This window comes from Vigna unguiculata, chromosome 5 (genome assembly GCF_037176805.1).
Source record: "Vigna unguiculata cultivar grain cowpea cultivar isolate G323 ecotype 2 chromosome 5, ASM3717680v1, whole genome shotgun sequence".
NCBI lineage: Eukaryota > Viridiplantae > Streptophyta > Magnoliopsida > Fabales > Fabaceae > Vigna > Vigna unguiculata.
In genome coordinates, this window is record NC_140796.1 from 48,590,504 (window position 1) to 48,609,717 (window position 19,214).

At 36.1% G+C, this 19,214-nt stretch overlaps 1 protein-coding gene across 2 annotated transcripts; it reads left to right on the forward strand.

The window, feature by feature from the left end:
* On the forward strand, positions 1-15,301 carry SDG2 (SET domain protein 2). 2 transcript variants are annotated; one of them, XM_028072199.2, is made up of 20 exons: positions 1-275; positions 481-2,849; positions 3,013-3,069; positions 5,043-6,176; positions 6,525-6,898; positions 6,980-7,525; positions 7,609-7,709; positions 8,211-9,246; positions 9,370-9,441; positions 10,186-10,296; positions 10,398-10,498; positions 11,876-11,975; positions 12,075-12,170; positions 12,379-12,546; positions 12,635-12,760; positions 12,896-12,949; positions 13,392-13,639; positions 13,732-13,840; positions 13,931-14,233; positions 14,840-15,301. In XM_028072199.2, the coding sequence occupies exons 2-20, from the start codon at positions 599-601 to the stop codon at positions 15,014-15,016; spliced, it is 7,164 nt and encodes a 2,387-aa protein (XP_027928000.2). In that variant the 5' UTR covers positions 1-275; positions 481-598; the 3' UTR covers positions 15,017-15,301. The 2 variants fall into 2 exon arrangements, with proteins under 2 accessions (XP_027928000.2, XP_027928001.2); XM_028072200.2 differs by having other exon boundaries at positions 6,528-6,898.
* The last annotated feature ends 3,913 nt before the right edge of the window (positions 15,302-19,214 follow it).

Genomic DNA, 19,214 nt, shown 5'->3' on the forward strand with positions numbered 1-19,214 from the left:
AGGAGAAAAAATAGAGAAGAAATACACACGAAGGTTTGGTTCGTCTTTAACCCAGACCAACATCAAAGAAGAACAACCCAAAACAAGGCAAAGAAGAGAACATATAATAGCAGAGAGAGGAAGCGCCAAGAACGAAGACACTGTTACTAATTACCCTATCTTTCTCTCGCCACAAACCATACTTTTCGATCTTCCTTCTTCTCACGCTTCAAATTCAAACTACAGCTACGCCCGTCTCTCCGATCTATCATCTTCTTTATATCTTTCTTTTCTCGGTAATTTTCTCGTCTTCTCTCCTCCTTCTTCCTTTTCTGTTTTTAATTTTTCTTTATATATTTTCACGGAGTGGCTTCACGCGGTTCGAATCTTGAAGCGTATTTTTTCCACGGGAGGTTTCTCGTTCGTTTGCGCGCGCCGGTGCGCGAATTATGCGCATTTGCTTCGGCTTTGACCCGTTTCGTGATTGTGTGTGGAATTTAGGGTTTTCAATTGGAGCCAGGATTGAATTGAGGCGAAGCATTTGCAGCATGAGCATCGACAGCCCTGGGCGAGGGGACTGCTAGGGTTTCGAGGTTCTTACGTGGAGGGTGAGATTTCCATGGGCGATGGAGGCGTCCCGTGCATGCCTTTGCAGTATATTATGGAGAGGTTGCCGAGTTCCGAGAAGACTGTTGTGTGCGGAGGCAAGAGTGGGAATGGCTTCAATTCCAAGTTGTTCAAGTTTGCTGGCAATGAGAGGAGGAAGATGAAGGCGAGAAAGAGTGAATTGGGGTTAGACAGAGTGAGCAAGAGGAGCAGCAATGATGTTGAGAATGGTGGCGAAGTGGAGAAGCAGCAAGAGAAGGTTCAGAAGGAGGAAGTGGAAGAGGGTGAATTGGGCACTTTGAAGTGGCCTAGGACTGACCTGGAAAATGGGGAGTTCGTGCCAGAGATGCCGCCACCACCCCCGCTGAGGAAGGGCGAGATTGAGAACGGGGAGATTGTGAGTGAGAAGTGGAAAGGAAGGGAGCTGGAGAAGGGGGAGATTGCTTCTGGGAAATGGAGGAAAGAGGATGTTGAAAGAGGGGAGATAGTTCCTGAGAAGGGTGGTAGGAAAGGGGAAGCCGAGAGAGGTGAATATGGGTCGTGGAGAGGTGTAAATGATGAAATCGAGAAGGGAGAATTCATTCCGGATAGATGGTACAAGGGAGATTATGATAACAGTAGAATCCGCAGGTACCATTCAGGTAGGGACAAAGGGTGGAAAATTGAACGTGAACGTGAAAGTACACCTTCTTCTGGGAGATATTCTGGGGATGATTTTTTTAGGAAGAAAGATTTGAATATTCGTGGCAGTCAGCATCCTAAAAGTTCTCCCAGGTGGGAGGGTGGACAACAGCGGAATGTAAGGATAAGTTCTAAGATTGTGGATGACGAGAAGAACGTTCACAGCAATGGTAAGGACCATGCACGAGATTACACTTCTGGAAGTCGCTTGAAGAGGCTTGGCAATGATTCTGACAGCTATGAGCGGAAGCATTCTGCAGATTATGCCGGTTTAAAAAGCCGAAGACTTTCTGATGATAGCTGTCGCCAAGTTTATTCAGAAAACTATTCTCGTCGTTCTGTGGAACGGTCTTACCGAACTAATAATGCTACCAAATTATCGGCAGATAAATATTCAAGTAGGAATCATGAATCTTCTTTGTCTATTAGACAGGTTTATGACAGGCATGGGCGCAGCCCTGGTCATTCTGAGCGATCCCCACGTGACCGAGGTAGGTATTATGATCATAGGGATCGAACTCCAGTACGCAGGTCTCCTTGTGGTCGTGACAGATCTCCGTATAACCGGGAGAAGTCCCCACATGGACGGGAGAGGTCCCCATATCCGTATAACCGGGAGAAATCCCCCCATGGTCGGGAGAGGTCGCCATATACAAGGAACTGGGACAGAAGTCGTCAGCCTGATCATAAATTGAGAAGTCCAACTCGTTCTGAGCAGTCGCCACCTGATCGCAGTCGGCGACACGATCCTAAGGATAGTACCACAAATTTGTCAGAAGCATCTCCCCTTGATCAGGCTTGGAAAGACGGTCGACGTGATTCAGGTTGTAAAACCTTACCAAGTGAAAAACATGATTCCCAAAATTGTTGTAAGGATCATGAAGATAAGCAGACTCAGAGGGATTCAAACTGTTCAAGTACCGAATCTCAGAATGAAAAAAGTGTGCAAGAGTCCATTAAGTCTGTTGAGAAAGACATCTGCAATCAACCCTTAAACGAACACCGGAGTTGCAGCCCAACCCTTACCCACAAAGAATCTCCTCAATCCGAGCCCCCTCCTGAGGAGATGCCTTCTATGGAGGAGGATATGGACATTTGTGATACCCCTCCACATGTCCCTGTGGTGACAGATTTGTCTTCAGGGAAATGGTATTACCTGGACTATGGTGGTGTGGAAAATGGGCCTGCTAAATTGTGCGACATCAAGGTCCTTGTGGAGGAAGGTGTACTAATGTCAGATCACTTTATCAAGCACATAGATAGTGACAGGTGGTTAACAGTTGAAAATGCCGCGTCACCTTTGGCACCTCCGAACTTTCCTTCAATTGTGTCGGATAGCATAACTCAACTGGTAAATCCCCCAGAAGCTCCTGGTAATATCTTGTCAGATACAGCTGATATTTTTCAATCCGCTCATGAGAATCACCAGGAAATGCTAACCTCCTCGCCGCCTCCACTAGTGTGCCCCATTGACAGTTTGCGTTCGTCTGAACTTTTGGAGGACTTCCACATTGATGAAAGAGTTAAACATCTCTTGAAGGGTTATGATGTCACTCCTGAGATGGAACCTGAGGCAATAAAAGGTATTTTATTCTGTCAATGAAAATTCTTGAGAGTTTCTTTAATAAAAATAGTGAGAAAATAAATCTCAAAATTTGTTGTTAATTTCATCCCCCACACCCTGTCCTTTTTTTAATATTTCATCATCCTTTTCACCTTTGTTATTATTATTTTTTATGCTTGCAGAAGTGTTGCTAATGAATTTTGAAAATGCAAGAGGGGAGGGATCGAGAGATTATGAAGGTACGCAATTGCTTTTTGGTTCTTGTCGGTTTTCATCTTTTTAATTTTACATATTCTATTTTCATGATTTTGTGTGTCTGATATTTCTTACTAAGATGCGATATTCTTAGAAGTTTGACTTTTTTGGAAGCATTATATACTGTGCTATATTCAAATTGTTGGTTAGTTTTTGCAAATTTTCAAATTGTTCTGGTTTTCTGGTATTTGGCAATATTGAGGTTATTGTTGTTGGAGTTCTCCATTACTGGTGTTTGATTGAGCATTGACATGTGGACCCATTTCTTGATATTGGTAATACATGACTGGGAGATGATAAATATGTGAAACTCATACGTGCTTAGCTTCGGCAGGTGAGCATTTTTGTTTGAAAATAATACTGTTCAGTATTTAAATCCCATAAGGGCGAGTAGTGGCCTGCTCCAAAAACCTTAGCCAGATAACAGTTATGTGGAAATTTTTATATATTTTTAATAGAATAATGTATATTGTACAAAAAGGGTAAAAGTTACTCCAAATTAATGACATTCATAATTAACAATAACATTGGTGTCTTAACAGAACATACAGGTAAATGCCAACCAGAGTCAAATCCAAGTTCCTATTTTGAAATCATTAGTCATCATCTTTAAAATCTGTCTTTTTTTTTTATCATTTTCACTAGGAGCATAGGTGGGTTGCAACTAACACAATCTCCCCGAACCAAACCCAATTAGATTTTTGCGGGTTGGAATTTTTAGTGCACCCAATTTAAATTGAATTGGGTGACAGATTCGGGAGTTTCAGACTTGATGATCATGCGCCTAACACACAAACTTGCCCAACTAAATCCTTTATTGTCGGTTGGGTTGGAATTATCCAATTTAAATTGGATTTGGTGATGGGTTCGGGAGTTTCTCCCCCAATGATCATGACCCAACCCAACTACATGATAAGTATATGATAAAATACTTATTGTGTTATAATTTTACTATGAAAAGAATTATGTATTATTATATGAATGTTGTTTATATATGTGATATAAGTATTGTTGTTACCTTGTATAAATTAAGAGGCACTAAACATATTTATTACCTTATAAAAATTAAGAAGCATTAAAATATATATTTTTGTGAAGAAGTGATAATTTTTTAATAACCCAATGATCCAATCTAACCCAATTAAATTTAATTGGATTGTGTTGAAAATTGGACCAAATTTGACTCAACCCGGTTATTTACAACCCTAATTTTTACTACTATTATACTGTTACACCTGTATATTTATTTTTTGAAAACCGGAATTCCAAGGTAGCTACCCAAAAAACCTTAATTTCTCTGTGGAGAGAGCTTTTCTGGAACCAAATAAGTGCTGCTGCGGGTTCCGTTCAGTCTGCCATTTGGTCTGTATGGTTGCTATACTAAACCACTCCACTGGCAAACTCTGTTGAGGGCAGGGGACTGTTCTGCAACCACTTTGCTTTTGTTTCAAGCAAATACATCTTATTCGTGTATAAAATCTGAAAAATCTGAAGTAGTTTTTTAGTGTTCTACAGAACACTTTGGTCATTATTTATAAAATGAGATAATTTGCATTTCATTTTAGGCTTGGCTCTGTCTCTCTTTTGTTACTTCTCATTGAAAAAAAGTTTTGCTTGCTGTAATCCCACTCAATCGTTTATGATGGCTAGGTATGCTATCGTATGTTAGCAATTGACTTGGTTGGTTCATAGAACAAAGTTTTTGTGGTGATTCCATTCAGTCGTTTATGATGGCTGGGTATACTTTCATTCAAAACAAAAATTGTAAACCATGTCAGATGTCTGATTGTTATTTTGCATCATATATGGAACTTAAAATTATAATTTTCCCATTTTGTTATGGCTATGCACCCTCAACTTGTTTGTGGATTATGATTATTTTTCATCTTAGAAAAATAAAGGGATATTCACTTATGAGTTAGATGTGTCATGACAAAGTATCTCCGACTTTTTTCAGGTTTTCCTTGGAATGCTTCCTGCCTCGGGGAAGATTATGATTCAAGTACTGATTTAGCATCTAGAGATTCTGAGTCTCAGTTAAGTATGTCATCTGATAAGGATAATGGACTAGGCTTTGGTATTTCTAGTGACTGGTTTTCCACCCGTTGGTCATGTAAAGGTGGTGACTGGAAGAGGAATGATGATTCCATGGATAGATATTCTAGAAAGAAACTTGTGCTAAATAATGGTTTTTCGTTATGTCAAATGCCAAAGTCTGGATGTGAAGATCCTCGTTGGCCTCAAAAAGATGAATTGTATTTTCCTTCTCAAAACAAGAGGCTTGATCTTCCTCTGTGGGCTTTCTGTGCTGATGAGCGGGATGAAAGCAGTGCTGCAGGTAGATCAGTTCAAAGTAAGCCTGTTTCTGTGAGAGGAGTGAAAGGCAATGTTCTTTCAGTGGTCAGGATAAATGCATGTGTAGTAAAGGACCAGGGGTCATTGGTCTCTGAGTCACGCCACAAGACGCGGGGCAAGGAAAGACATCATTCTAGATCAAATCGGCCTTTCTCTGCAACCAGTGATAGCAAGAGATCATCAACGGAACAGGATTCCCAGTTCAAAGCTTTTAGTGATCAAGGTTCTTACAGGATCATGGAATTCCTTAACACTCCTAAAGACCATCTCTGTACTATCCATGAGTTGCAATTACATTTGGGTGACTGGTATTATTATGATGGTTCTGGGCGTGAAAGGGGCCCCTCATCATTTTCAGAACTACAGTATTTAGTAGATCAAGGCATCATAAAAAAACATAGCAGTGTGTTCAGGAAAAGTGACAAACTCTGGGTTCCTATCACCTCTGCAACAGAAACATCTGATGGCAGTTTCCCGATCCAACAAGAAAGCAGTTCAATATCTGGTTTTTCATCAAAGCAAACTCAGGCATGTGGTGAACCTTACACAAATTCAAGTTTGTTTAACAGCTTGCATCCTCAGTTTGTTGGTTATACTCGTGGGAAGCTACATGAGCTGGTGATGAAATCATATAAGAGCCGAGAGTTTGCTGCAGCTATAAATGAGGTTTTAGATCCCTGGATCAATGCAAGACAACCAAAGAAAGAAATTGAAAAACAACTATATTGGAAATCAGGTAATGATTATTTCTTTGATTTTTAATTTGTTCGCTGACCTTCTTTGGTAGTAAATTTTTAACCTGTTTTTAGTTCAAACCTCATTTTTTCTGTTAATAACTACTAGTTGGGCAACTAATTTATTTTTAGACTAATGTATTTGCGTGGCTGGTATAAGCTGAGCCCATTTGGTAGCAAATTTACCCTTCTGATCAATGCTTGTGGCCTTGTCACGTGTTTTTTCCTGTGTGGTAGTGTGTTAGACTGGTCCATCAGAGAAAATCACAGGAAATTTTATTTGAATGGACTCATGATTAATTTTTTAATTACTTCCTTATTTTGTGTGTGTTGGTACATGTAATTTTTAGAAGGGGATGCGCATGCTGCCAAGAGAGCCCGGCTTCTTGTTGATGATAGTGAAGATGACAGTGATTTGGAAGATGGTGATTTTACTATCGAGAAGGATGAATCTAGTTTTGAGGATCTATGTGGTGATGCTACTTTTCCTGAAGATGAAATTAGTGTTACTGATTCTCAAATGGGAAGCTGGGACAATTTGGATGGCCATGTGCTAGCACGGATTTTCCATTTTTTGAAATCTGATTTGAAGTCCCTTGTTTTTGCTTCATTGACTTGCAAGCGCTGGAGAGCTTCTGTAAGGTTTTATAAAGAAGTGTCAATGCAGGTCAATTTGTCATTCTTGGGTCATTCATGCACTGATGCCATGTTGTGGAACATTTTGGTAGGTTTGATATGTATTTGCCAATTCACTTTAAATGTCTCATATTCTTCATCTTCCTCTAATCTGATTATTTGTTTGCAGAATGGATACGAGAAAGAGAAGATCAATTCTATAATTCTAAGGGGTTGTGTTAATATTACGGCTGAGATGCTTGAGAAAGTTCTTCTTTCATTTCCTGGTTTATTTACAGTAGACATTAGAGGGTGCAACCAGTTTGGAGAGCTGACTCTTAAATTTGCGAATGTGAAATGGATCAAGAGCCGAAGTTCACACTTGACTAAAATTTCTGAGGATCCTCACAAAATTAGAAGTCTTAAACATATTACAGAGCTAACCTCATCTGTTTCCAAATCCAGCAGTATAGGTATAGATGATTTTGGGCAATTGAAGGACTATTTTGATAGTGTGGATAAGAGAGATACCAAGCAATTATTCCGTCAAAACTTGTACAAGCGATCAAAACTATATGATGCTAGAAAGTCCTCCTCCATTCTATCGAGGGATGCTCGTACAAGACGTTGGGCAATCAAGAAAACTGAAAGCGGTTATAAGAGGATGGAGGAGTTCCTTGCTTCCAGACTCAGGGAAATTATGAAGACAAACTCTTGTGACTTTTTTGTGCCCAAGGTACTGTGCAAAATTTCTTTTATTTTCGCTGTCATGAAGTTCTCCTTTGTTCATGATTTCTTTTGGCTTATTTTCCTTAATAGGTTGCAGAAATTGAGGCTAAAATGAAAAGTGGTTATTACAGTAGCCGTGGGTTGAATTCTGTGAAAGACGACATAAGTAGAATGTGTCGTGATGCCATAAAGTAAGTTCTCTTTCCATTTTTCCTTTTTCATTGGTAGGTGGTAATTATTCTCACTTTGATCTTATCCCAGGGTTATATTACTTTTCTTGTTGGAAACATTGAACTGAAGATGATAAGACTTATTAGTTTATAGTGACAAGAATACAAAGGTTCCTTTAGTTTGTCATATTTGTGTCAAAATACTGATTCAGTGATGTATGTTCTTGCCATTGAGCTGTTTGATTCTCAGGTGTAAGTGTAAGCACTACTGCTTTTCAATTGTAGTTAACTTTCATCTATGCTAAAGTTGGTGGGTTTGCATATCTTAGTTGTTTTGCATTCTGACATAATTTACTCATTATACGTTACAGTTGCCTCTGTTTATGGACTTATTCATTTAGCATATGTTTCTTGGATCATTCAAAATGTGGGTGTTTCATCGAACAGCCCACATTTTATGTGTTTTTAATCCAATATTTATATTAAATTTTTAATGTGTTCGTATCGGTATTGATTACACAGAGTGAAGAATCGGGGTGATGCTAGTTACATGAATCATATTATCACACTGTTTATTCAGCTTGCAACACGGCTGGAAGAGAGTTCTAAATCTGTGCATGACAGAAATCTACTGAAATCGTGGGACAATGACTTGCCTGCAGTGTCCTGCTCTACTTTGTCAAAGTATAAGAAGAATAGGTTAGTGAATGAAAGGAAGTATAGGAGTAATGGGACACATGGTTTGGATAATGTGGAATATACCTCTGATCGAGAAATTAAGAGGCGATTATCAAAGTTGAACAAAAAATCTATGGACTCAGAGAGTGAAACATCTGATGATGATCTTGATATGTCTTATGAAGATGGAAAGAGTGACAGTGATACTACAACCTCTGACACTGAAAGTGAACGAGAAGTACATTCAGAAAGTCTGATTAGGGATTCAAGAGGGGAAGGATACTTGACATCTGAGGAAGAGTTGGATTTTATAACTGATGATCGAGAGTGGGGTGCACGCATGACAAAAGCAAGTTTGGTTCCTCCAGTTACCAGGAAATATAAAGTCATTGATCAATATTGCATTGTAGCCGATGAGGAGGATGTGCGAAGGAAGATGAGGGTTTCATTACCAGACGACTATGCTGAGAAGCTGAGTGCACAAAAGAATGGCACTGAGGAGTCAGATATGGAACTTCCTGAAGTGAAAGATTACAAACCTAGAAAGCAGCTAGGATATGAGGTTATTGAGCAAGAAGTTTATGGAATTGATCCTTTTACACACAATCTTTTGCTTGATTCTATGCCAGAGGAGTTAGATTGGGCTCTGCCAGAGAAGCATTTGTTTATAGAAGATACACTCCTTCGAACATTGAATAAGCAAGGTAGAAATTTTACTGGAACTGGAAGCACTCCAATGAGCTACCCGTTGCGGCCTGTTGTTGAAGATATTAAAAGACAAGCTGAGGAGGATTGTGATGCAAGAATGGTTAAAATGTGTCAAGGTATTCTAAAGGCCATGGACAGTCGTCCAGAAGACAAATACGTAGCTTATAGGAAGGTATATCACTTTTTTGTTTGTTAACTATAATTTAACTGTTATCTTACACTAGTTTTCTGGTGATTGACTTCTCGCTGCTATTTTTCATTACTATGATACTATCTGTTGTGATGGATCGTGCAGGGGCTTGGTGTTGTTTGCAACAAGGAAGAAGGATTTGCAGAAGATGATTTTGTTGTGGAGTTTCTGGGAGAGGTATGTTCTCAATGGAATTTTACCCTTGAAACTTCAGTCCTTGATTATTAAATTTGCAAGGTATATGTTTCTTCGTGCAAGCTTCTACTTTCGGATAAATGCAGGTTTCCAATGTAATGTTAAATATTTAAGCAATGATCCTTCTAAAGACAGAACAGAAGACTGTGCCCAGTCATGATTTGTTCTGTATCACTTAACATGATTAAATTACTCTTGATCTATTCTCTGCAAAATTTACAAATCTATACATTTCTGTACATTTCTGTATTTTACATATGAAGCTTGTCAAATATCTAAGCAACAACCATTCACCGGAGAGAATAGTCAACTTTGCACACACTATTTGTTCTGTATTTTCTAGTCATTATACCGGTTGTGATCTTTTCTCTAAAGATCTAGATATCTATATGTTTTGCACGTGCAGCTTGTGAAGTGTGCAATAATTTACTCTCTAATGTGTCACCATAACAAATATTGGCCAGTTGGATCCTTGACTTTCTAGTTAGCCTGGGGGTTTTGAACTACTGCTCGTGTTGCTATCTATGGTTTATATAAAGTGTTTTATTTACAGTAGTTGTAGATAGAGATGTTTGTTCTTTTGAGTTGGTGCGCTCTGCTTGTTCAGCTTATCAACTCCACAAGCGGTTATCCAGTTTAGAAATTTAGTCTGTAGCATATCATCATATGCTTCAAGAATTTTGTATTCGTGAGGCATTATAGTTTTTATTATATTGTTTTTCATAGGTTTATCCTGTGTGGAAGTGGTTTGAAAAACAAGATGGGATTCGATCTCTGCAGAAAGATAGTAAAGATCCAGCACCAGAATTCTACAACATCTACCTTGAGAGGCCAAAGGTGCCACCTATCCCTTCAAAATACTGAGGTTATGATGGCTAACTTGATATTATTCATCCATCTTCATTTTATACTGATGAATCTTACAATTTTCATGACAGGGTGATGCTGATGGGTATGACTTAGTTGTTGTTGATGCCATGCATATGGCTAATTATGCCAGTCGAATATGTCATTCGTGCAGACCTAACTGTGAAGCCAAGTAAGTTGTTTGTCATTCAGGTTGTATGGTTGTTGTTTGCTGACTTTTCAGATCCTGATACTAGTTCTCTTGATTGTAAAAGCAATTGTGGTTGCTATTTTAGTGCACTGTGTGCATTTAGGGTCACTTGTGCATGAAAGATTATACTGATCTATTTATCAAATGCAATCATGATATTCTTTTGTGTGCTACAATTATGATTGTGATCATTGTAGAAATTATATCATTATCTTCTTCCAACTTCCATTATTCATTAATGGAAGTGTGAATTTTACTTTGGCCTTCGTTTGAAAATGATAAAAACCGCTTGTAGCTCATCATGTTCTGCATCTTGCATGTTGTGGTTGTGCTGTCAATCAAATATTGGCTAGTTAAATTCAATCAGAATGTTTCCTTTTCCATTCTTTATTTAACGTCTATGCTATTTGCTAGGTTCATTGAAGTTTTAGTCCCTTTATTATTGTTAATGTGTGATTTTGCTCATCTATTTTTTTTTTATTTGAACTCGACTCTGTTTTTTAATTATTACAAATAAGTTCATCACCTTCCAATTGTATTTAAAACTCTAAAATTCTCATTTTCGTATTCCAAATCTTCATAAAAGTTGAATCATTTGTTTTATATATTCATTCATTTACAACTCACCAGCCAAAATATCAAATTTCATAACAAAAAATCCCAAAATTTTCCTTTCATACTTAACATCAAATTTCAACTAAATTATTGGGTTGCAAACTTTTAAATTTATTATATGTGCCATATCAATTGTAAATCCCCAATTATTTGAGTAGAAAATTAATATTTTTGATGGTTAACTAAATGGACAAAAGGATCAATTTTTTTTTTTTTAAATACAGACTTAATTTACTAAAAAAAATGAACTAGAGGGTTCAAAACTTCACAAAAGAATGCACTTGAATTTTTCTGCTAAAAAGAACTTAAATGCAAGAATTACTACCAGATTCAGAGTTAAGGTCACATGCAAAGTTGTTACTTTTTATTCTATTGTCTTTACTTCTTTTAACCCCAATGCGTTGTTTTGTCCTTCAATGTGTCGATGGGCTTCAATGCCTCTGTGATTGCTGTCTTTTTGATGAGGAAAATAGAATTTGTATAGGTTGATGCTTGAGGGACCAAGCCTACGTGCATGATAGGAATATTCTATTTAAATCTTTTATATTGTGATATAGTTTGAGATTTGACCGATTGACACATTTTATATATATTATTTAAAATTTTTCCCCGGCAATGACAAGGTTATTTATTGTTAGTTGATGATTACATTACTGGGTTGCATTCCTTATGTTACGTTCTTTTTAATTGTTAATTATTATATACTCTTGTAGTTATCCGTTGTTATTTTCACTGTTTTTGTAGGGTGACTGCCGTTGATGGTCAATATCAAATTGGTATTTATAGTGTTCGTAAAATTCAAAATGGTGAGGAGATCACTTTTGACTACAATTCTGTAACGGAGGTTTGTCCTGTTACCTTCTGACTTCTGTCTATTTTATTCCATGAGTAAATATATTCTTAGTACATCGCTGTGTAATGAGTACCTTTCATCTCACTGTAGAGCAAGGAGGAGTATGAAGCATCGGTTTGTTTGTGTGGAAGCCAAGTATGCCGTGGGAGCTATCTGAATTTGACTGGTGAAGGGGCTTTCCAAAAGGTTTGAACTTATTCAAAAGTTTCAATTTATAGGTGCTAAAAAAACCAGGAGAAGACATAAATATTCTTAATTGTTCACTGGTTTCAATTCTAAAAAAACCAGAAGAAGACATGCTTGTTATTAGTTGGTAGCGCTTTTTGCATGAAACCGAGTTTCTATTTTGGTACTATTTTATGTGTTGACTGGAGTGAGCTTTCTGTCCTCTTAGGTTCTGAAGGACTCTCATGGAATTCTTGATCGGCATTATTTGATGCTAGAAGCTTGTGAATTAAATTCTGTGTCTGAAGAGGACTATAATGACCTTGGAAGAGCTGGTTTAGGCAGTTGTTTGCTTGGAGGCCTGCCGGATTGGCTTGTTGCTTATGCGGCTCGCCTTGTATGTGCCTTCTTTTGTCTTGATACCTCTTTTATGTTTTTGTGGTTGTTGTGCATCAATTTTCCCTAACATATATTCTATGTTGAAGGTGAGATTTATCAATTTTGAACGAACAAAACTTCCTGAAGAAATTCTAAAGCATAATCTGGAAGAAAAGAGAAAATATTTTTCAGATATATGTCTTGAAGTTGAAAGGAGTGATGCCGAAGTTCAGGTCTGCTCTTTGTCTGTCTACTTTCTTTTGCGTACATTATTTTCAGATATATGTCTACTTTCGTGACATTTGCAATATTCTATTCTCATTTTTCCTCGTAATATTTCCCTTTATACCACTTTTTGTATGACTCAGGCCGAGGGTGTTTACAACCAAAGGCTTCAGAATCTTGCTGTCACTCTTGATAAGGTGATTATCCACCCTTATATCTATATTAGCCTTTTCTCATTATTCTATATTTTTAACGTTGATAAGAAGAAAACACTTTGCATGTAAACCTGATCATAAAGGAGAAATGGTGAGCACAATGTTTTTGGCCTGGGCTTTTTAACAGTCAATAACCAAGCCTATACTACTGTGATAGAGAAGCCTTGCATCATAAGGCCGTTTTTAGTTTGGTCAATATTGTTATATCTTCTTACGTAGTAAATCAATCATTTGGCCGTTTCTAGATGGTCAATAGTGTTATTATATCTTGTAAGAAATCAAGCATTTCGCTAAATTTGCAACCCTTTGTGTTTTGAACTTGATTAGTGTCACCTATTTCACTGCAGCATTATCTCATTCTGGTATTTAGTTTTCCAATTAATTTTGCCTTCTGTATTTGCTAATTTCTTGTGGGGTATTGCAGGTAAGGTATGTCATGAGATGTATTTTTGGCGATCCACGGAAAGCACCACCTCCTCTTGAGAAGCTCAGTCCTGAAGCAACTGTTTCCTTCCTCTGGAAAGGCGAGGGTTCATTTGTTGAGGAGCTTCTTAAGTGCATCGCTCCTCATATTGAAGAAGAGATCTTGAAAGATCTCAAGCTTAAAATTCATGCTCACGATCCTTCACATTCAGTAGATATTCAAAAAGAGCTTCGCAAATCTTTGTTATGGTATGTGGTTCCTACACCTAGTTTGTCTTTAGTTTATTTTAAACCTAGTGGAACTTCACAAACTTTACGCTATAATTTTCTCATGTTCAAAGGTTGAGGGATGAGGTCCGAAATCTTCCTTGTACATATAAATGTCGGCATGATGCTGCTGCTGACTTAATCCATATTTATGCTTATACCAAGTACTTCTTTAGGATACAGGTATACTTCGCTACTGCCAATACTAAGCAACATGATGGTACAGTTAATTTTCTTGTCATTTTGAACCGTTTTTTAATTTTTATCTTGCAGAATTATCAAGCGATTACATCACCACCTGTCTATATTAGTCCACTTGACTTAGGTCCCAAGTACACTAACAAGTCGGGAGCAGAATTTCAGGAGTACCGAAAGATATATGGTGAAAATTATTGTTTAGGACAGCTGATATTTTGGCATAACCAGAGTAATGCTGATCCAGATCGGAGCCTGGCTAGAGCTAGCAGGGGTTGCTTGTCTTTACCAGATACAAGTTCCTTTTATGCCAAGGCGCAGAAGCCCTCTCGACATTGTGTTTATGGTCCAAGGACCGTCAGATCTATGCTTGCTAGAATGGTTAGTTTTTTTTATTTTTATCATGATATATTGTTTAAGTTATTCTGTTATTGTGCTTTTTTTTTTCCTAGGTAGGCTCGTTGATTGGAAATAATAAATAGGAAATGTCTTTACACAGTATAAGTTTACCCAAAAATGATGACGTTCTGTTAAAATAATAAACTTTATCCCAATAGGCAAAATGATTTTAAAGTGACCAATGACAGAAGACTAGTTCCATTAGGCGAGTTACTGAGTAAATGTTAAAATGATAGGCATATATCAAACAGCCACTAGATATTTTCTCTGCAAGAAGCATTCTCTTGAGATTTTTGAGAGCAAACGGGGGGTTGAAAACCCCAACCTAAAGGATTTCATAGATGCGAGGCAAGTAACTGCATCCGCAGCCTCGATAGCCTTCTCATGCTGTCCATAGAAAACCTTTATACCTCACGTACTGTCTTTGGCAATAGTATGCCTCAAGGAGCTTCAATCAGATTCAAATCCTTTAAGTAGACTTTTGAACAGTGTTAGGAATGACATGCTTAAAGGGTAGCCCAGATATATTCTTTGTGATTTAGTGTGACATTGGCAATTAATTGGTAATCTATTGTTTTGTTTATTCAGGAGAAGCAGCCGCAGAGATCTTGGCCCAAAGACCGGATATGGTCGTTCAAAAGTTTTCCGAAATTCTTTGGTAGCCCAATGTTAGATGCTGTAGTAAATAACTCTGCACTGGACAGGGAGATGGTTCATTGGTTGAAGCACAGACCTGCCATATTCCAAGCCATGTGGGACCGTTAAAATTTTGCATGGTTTGGAGAATTTTGGTCAGAGCACGCTCGATAAAGCAGCTACTTTTAGATATGGAATGGTTCATCCTTCAGAGCTGCCTGCCTGTTTTAGCCTGGGTGGGGGGTCTGTAATTATTAATCCAAAAGCGTCGTTCCTTGTACCGCTTTTCAGTCATTCTTGTGTACAGTTTTGTTGGCCATTGATTTGTAATTCATTTGATTGTAGGGCATTGTTTTTACATTTATGTAATATGAAATGATAGTTAGGAAGAAAAAAGAAAGGTTATTTCCAGTAGTCATCTGTGTCTTCTCGTCTTTTATTCGCTAAAGCGGTGCCCTGTAATTTCCCCCTTCAAATATTCTGATCAAGTTCACCTCGGATACTTACGAGTGCGTGAGTTTAATGGGGGAATGCTTTAGGTGACGACGTTGCTTCATATTAGGTTGTCCTATGGTCTGCACTTTTTAGTACTGAGCTGGCACCTGATAAGTAACCCAGTAGTTACCTGATAACCAACATTACGGGGAGAGAAATGATAATCGCTGACACTGACTGTCCTCCCGTGTTTTTTTTTTGTGCTTTGTCGGCTACAACATGGTTTCTTTTCTTGGATACTTTAGTTTAAAATAATTTTTAAATTGATACTATTAGCTGAGCTTTTTTTCCAGTATATTTCCTTATTATTGCCCATAATTGGCTGCTAATTGTTAACAAGGTTGGAAGGGAGAACTACATTTATGTTTTAGTGTTAAAATATAGTCACCTTTTTAATTCGTTTAGAAGTGTAACTAGTCATCGAAAAGTTATTTTTCTGACAGACTTTCATTAGAGCTTGATAAGCTGTATTTGTATATAAAGTTACTTTTGAATGTATCCTTCACTTATTTTAGTGAGAAAAATATTTGTTTCAGTTTTTTCGTTAAAAAGTTCGATTGTTTGGTTGAAAATCTTCGGTTTATAACTTTAACACACTTAAATAATGATAAAAAAGAAAATAATTAAATTGAAGTGGAAATGTAATTTAGTTAATTAAAGAGAAATGGTATTTTTAATTTATTCAGACAAGGGGGAGAGATTGTTTTGTACTATGATAAATTAATATGCCACACTATTCAGACACGACTTCTAAATCGTTGTTTTTCTAATTTTTCTTTGAAAATTTCCATACACTTCTTCCTATAAACCAATCCTCTACGAAACAGACTCGAGAAGAAAGGAGGCAGGTGTACTAGAATAGAGCAGATTGAAACTCGTTTCTGAAGGTGTTTTCTTGGTGAATTCTTTGTGGAGTGAGTATAGACACCAAATGAGTCTTCAAACAAACAACAATCCACGAGGATGAAGGCACCTGAGTCTCCTTTATCGATTTGGTCTTCATCATAATTAACATCCATTTGCCAAACACCAGAACCATTAGTTGCTATGTTAGTCCAAATTAATGAACACCGTTTCTTCTTCGATAATATGACCGGGTTCAGTATCTGCCGATTACAATATGAGTGATTAGTATTTGATATTAAACTTAGCTTAGGGTATTATGAACATTATCTGACATTCACGTGTCGCAGTTTGTCTGGGAGTTGCGGCGCATGAACTGTCGAATCGCTTCACTTTATAACAACATACCAAGCAGAATCAAATGATTGGATGCCACGGATAAATAATAGTTATAATCGCATGCAAACGCAGCTTCAATTTGGTTTTATTTTGGGACAAAGAGGAACACTGAATACTATATCACCACCGAAGCAAGCGTCGATTGCAAATTCGTACTCCCTCTCGGTTTTCTACAAATTTTTTTCTCATTTATTTGTTGCAAACTAAATTTTTCAATTTTCATATTATCCAATTCAAAAGCGAAAACATAGTGATCTTAGATGAAAGCCAAGGTATCTACACAATTAAAAAAAAACGATAGTAATATAAAATGGATAAGTTGTGAGATAATGTTATGTAAAAATGTTGTTGTATGGATAATAATATGAGATCACTCTCAAAGAAATGCAATTTTTCCGATACAATGATTAAACGCTATTGTTATTAGGACAAATTCGACAATTAAGCTGCATCCATTCTTGTAAGAGTTGATTAAAGTATCAATGAAAAATACATTTTTAGATGTATTGTATTGTTTATAATTGTGAACTTTTTACTCCTATATATCTCAATTAACTTGATTGTTGAGTGTCATCATAGACATATTCACTAGTTGAAAAAGGAAAACATTTTACAAAATAGATGTTAGAAACAAAGAGAAGTATACGGTCATCTCAGTTCTTGTAAGAATAATTCTTATATAGGTTTTTAACTCTCATGGATAGATATGAATATCAACAATGTCATGAATTTTACATCAATCAGAAATATGATCAAATTATAATATATAGGTGGGTAAAAAATTCATCTTATTAAGTCAGTTTTGTAAGAGAAAATTAAATTTAAATGTCCACTACTTTAATATGATATTAAAAGTATTAAGAATCTATCATAGTAATTTTTTTTGGAATTATTATGTCATTGCAATGAGAATCCTATTATACTACCTACAAATATTTAATTTCACATTTTAAATATTTATTCCTTGGATCAAATATAGTGTTAAAAATCTTACATTATCTTGATATATGATAAAGTCATTATACACAAGTGTATGATGCCAAAGTCATTACAAATTTGTCATAGTTGAGACTAGTTGGAAGCCATTTAAGATATTATATGGTTAAAAATCTTATATTATTAAATAATAATTGAGTTGTTATTGAAAATTGAGTTCTAAAATTTTATTTTAAGGAATCAAATGGTCATGAACTAAATGAGTGCAATCAATTTAATTGAAGTGCCAAATATATTTGTATTGTTTCTATATTTCCAACTTGATGATGTCTACAACTCTTGTTAATTAGCTTTGTGTATAATTTGTTCTTGGTGAAAGTATATTAAACCTTTGTATTTTTTACTCTATGAATTTATCCCTCTCCCAGAAGATACTTCCAACATAATCTCCTTGAGAATAAACACTTTTTTCAATATTTCCTTTGTGATTGTAACGAAAAGTGACAATAAAGAATAGCCGTGTTCCCAATCTGAGGAAAAAATTGAGAAAAAAATAATTAAATAGTTGTAGTTATTGTAATCAAAGTTTTCATTAGTGAATTAGATGTAACCTAAGAATTATGAATTATCTTTAATTGTCTTCCAATGAAGTATGACCTCTATTTAATCCCTTCTTTAAAGTTTGTCTATTACCAACTTTTTTTGGTTAATAATAAGTATTAAATAGTATACATGGGTCTCTACTAAGTATTCATCTATTTTTATAAATTTAAAGGCTTAAATACCTTTTTGGTCCTTATTTTCGTAGTATTTATTGCGGATGGTCCTCATTTTGACAGAATGTTTAAAATGATCATCATTTCTACCGAATGTTTAAAAAGGTCCTCATTTTCACCATTCGTGTTTGATTTGATCATTTTCTATGACGTTGTTTAAATCATTAACGGAGCATTATACAAGTGGCACATAACACATCCTAATACAAATCGTGCCACTTATACAATGCTCCGTTAATGATTTAAACGGCGTTACAGAAAAGGACTAAATAAAACACGAATTACGAAAATGAGGATCATTTTAAACATTCGGTAAAAATGATGATCATTTTAAACATTATGTCAAGATGAGGAGCATCTGCAACAAACACTATGAAAAATGAGGACCAAAAAAGTATTTAAGCCAAATTTAAATATGGTGCTCAAATAATGATATTCACGTAAAAAACCTTAGTAAAATTACATGAAAATACAAAGTTTTTTGTTTATGTGAAACAAGTGTAAAGGATTAATTGAAGCATCATAATATACTTTTATACTGTTAATAAATTTTTTAGTCTTTATAAATAAAGATGCATGTTAAAATAAAATAAAATAAAATAAAATAATTATGGTTAATTAAGTTATAACACGCCGAATTAAGATGTAATATATCGTTATACAATAATATCCGAGTTCTTATTCAAAATCGATGTTTGCTTTGGAAAATGTCACTTTTATTTTACAGCTAAACTTTTGATGCTTTTGTAGCATTGGATAGATGGTACTGTTGCTTTGGCCGTCTTTATTGTTGCCATATTCTTTTAACATTTGTCCTTTCACTGATTTTTGGATAACAATGAAAAAAACACCTACTTTTTTATATTTTTTTATCTAAA

Coding starts and splice junctions, on each gene's coding strand:
- SDG2 (XM_028072199.2), top strand. CDS start 599: ATGGGCGATGGAGGCGTCCCGTGCATGCCTTTGCAGTATATTATGGAG. Junction 9,442..10,185: donor TTGTGGAGTTTCTGGGAGAG/GTATGTTCTCAA, acceptor TGTTTTTCATAG/GTTTATCCTGTGTGGAAGTG. Junction 10,499..11,875: donor AGACCTAACTGTGAAGCCAA/GTAAGTTGTTTG, acceptor CTGTTTTTGTAG/GGTGACTGCCGTTGATGGTC.